Source organism: Puma concolor, chromosome A3 (assembly GCF_028749965.1).
Source record: "Puma concolor isolate L17-30 chromosome A3, mPumCon1.1.hap2, whole genome shotgun sequence".
Lineage (NCBI taxonomy): Eukaryota > Metazoa > Chordata > Mammalia > Carnivora > Felidae > Puma > Puma concolor.
The window spans coordinates 54,012,694-54,014,927 of NC_141669.1; the positions used below are offsets into that span (position 1 = coordinate 54,012,694).

Here is a 2,234-nt window from a genome sequence, read left to right on the forward strand (position 1 = left end):
CTCCAGCTGAGGACAGATACCTGGATGTCATAACATACTCCGTGTCCTCATCTGTATATTCTGGGACACAGGCTGGGGAGGGTACCTGAGTAGGTCCCCTCTGACTGAGGATGGACTTTCTTGCACCGTGGGCTGCCCTGTACCAGTCCCAGGATGGATGCAGAAGGGTGAGGCACTGATCCTGCTCGTTGGGCAGGATGCTGGCAGGAGGGCGGGGATGAGCAAGGGCGGGGCTTCCAGAACAAAGGAGAATGGGGAGCCCTGGGGGCCCAGGCTAGGCATCAAAAAGGCTCTGCAGAGTGAGCAGGCTATCGCAGCTGCCTGCCTCTGTGTCCAGCAGTCAGTCAGCCAGCCAGCTTGCGCCAGTCCCTTCTGCCTGCCCCAGACGGGCACCAAACAACACTCTGCTTAGAGAGGCCTTGTTCTCCAGCGTGATTGCGCCGACACTGCTCTGTGGTTTTCTCTACTTGGTGTGGGTTGCTGCTGCAGTTCCAGAGGAGGGCAGAGGGATGGCTGAGAGTGGAGCCAGGAGCCGGGAGGACCGTCAGGAGCATGCCTTCATCCCGGAGCCCTTTGATGGAGCCAACGTAGCCCCACACCTCTGGCTGCACCGCTTCGAGGCCATCAATGACCTCAACCATTGGGACCATGTCACCAAACTAAGGTTCCTGAAAGAGTCCCTCAGGGGAGATGCCCTGGAGGTCTACAGTGGACTCAGCCCCAAGGACCAGGAAGACTATGGGGCTGTGAAAGAGACCCTCCTGAAGGCCTTCGGGGGGCCTGAGGCCACCCACAGCCACCTGCCTAAGGAGATCGTCTTTGCCAACAGCATGGGTAAGGGCTACTACCTCAAGGGGAAAATTGGCAAAGTGCCCGTGAGGTTCCTGGTGGACTCGGGGGCCCAGGTCTCTGTGGTCCACCCCAACTTGTGGGAGGAGGTCACAGATGGTGACTTGGACACTCTGCGGCCCTTTGAGAATGTGGTAAAAGTGGCCAATGGGGCTGAAATGAAGATCCTGGGCATTTGGGATACAGTGGTGTCCCTGGGCAAGCTGAAGCTGAAGGCAGAGTTCCTAGTGGCCAATGCAAGTGCTGAAGAAGCCATCATTGGTACCGATGTGCTCCAGGACCACAATGCCGTCCTGGACTTCGAGCATCGCACGTGCACCCTGAAGGGGAAGAAGTTCCGGCTCCTGCCTGTTGGAGGGTCCCTGGAAGATGAGTTCGACCTGGAGCTCATAGAGGAGGAGCCCTTCTCAGGGGAGGGGGGACAGCAGCTCTCCTACTGAGAAGCCCCCTTTTCTTTACCCCCCAAACATTGGTTGGAAGACCCACCACAATGGAGGGGAAGGGCAGATATCCTCACTGGGGTCACTGGGTTTTGCCAGCCCTCTGGGTTTTGCCTCCTCCTCTTTCTGCAGGGGCCTTAAACTGCCGCTGGTGGGGGAGGCTTCTATCTGAAAAGGCACAGGTGAGGGAGAACAGGCTGGCCATCTCAGTGAGAGGGAGAGTCCTCGTGGTGGTCAAGCGGTTATTGCTGCCAAAGATTTAAGGCTGGAAGAAGGTTCCAAGAAGGCTAGAAGTGATTGTCTTGGAGAGAGAACTGGGGCACCCCGTCAGATCGATCCCCTGAGTTATGGCTCAGTCATCTTGAGGTGCATGCAGTTTATTTCAGCTGGGCTGGGTCCTGGCTGCAAGATCCTCACAGGCAAGACCCAGCGCTTGCGGATGAGGGTCACAGCTACTCTGGGATTCTTTCCTGTTGGGTCTTCCCACCTACCTGTATGATGTAGTTTCCTTCTGTCATTGCTTTGAAACCCATCGAGCCTTATGCCAATAATTCATTACTTCAAAAACCAATAAAAATTGACTCATGGAAAAACCACATAATGTGTTGACTGGGGATGAATGGAATGGATGTGAGAGGCTGGGTACAACAGGGAGAAAATGTCAAAGAGAAGGAAGATCTAGTCAGTGAGTGACTAGCCTGGAGATGTAAGAGAATATATACACAGTGACTGTATATATGTTTTGGATTTTCTAAGATAGCCTCAGTTTCAAATATTTTTACTTATTTCTTCCATAATTCCTCTAATTATTTCAAACTCCAATATGTTTGCATCCAAATTGCCTCTTATCCCCAAGAGTGACCCTAAAGTTATTTGTGAGGTGCTGATTGGAGATAGGAAGATTATGGTTATTGTAAACAAGTGGGCAAGTACCTGCCTGGCAAA

At 53.3% G+C, this 2,234-nt stretch overlaps 1 protein-coding gene across 1 annotated transcript; it reads left to right on the forward strand.

Annotated features, from left to right (window-relative positions):
• The first annotated feature begins 273 nt into the window (after window positions 1-273).
• On the forward strand, window positions 274-1,890 carry ASPRV1 (aspartic peptidase retroviral like 1). Its single transcript, XM_025932787.2, has one exon. It carries the CDS (start codon window positions 510-512, stop codon window positions 1,287-1,289), a length of 780 nt encoding a protein of 259 aa, XP_025788572.2. The 5' UTR covers window positions 274-509; the 3' UTR covers window positions 1,290-1,890.
• The last annotated feature ends 344 nt before the right edge of the window (window positions 1,891-2,234 follow it).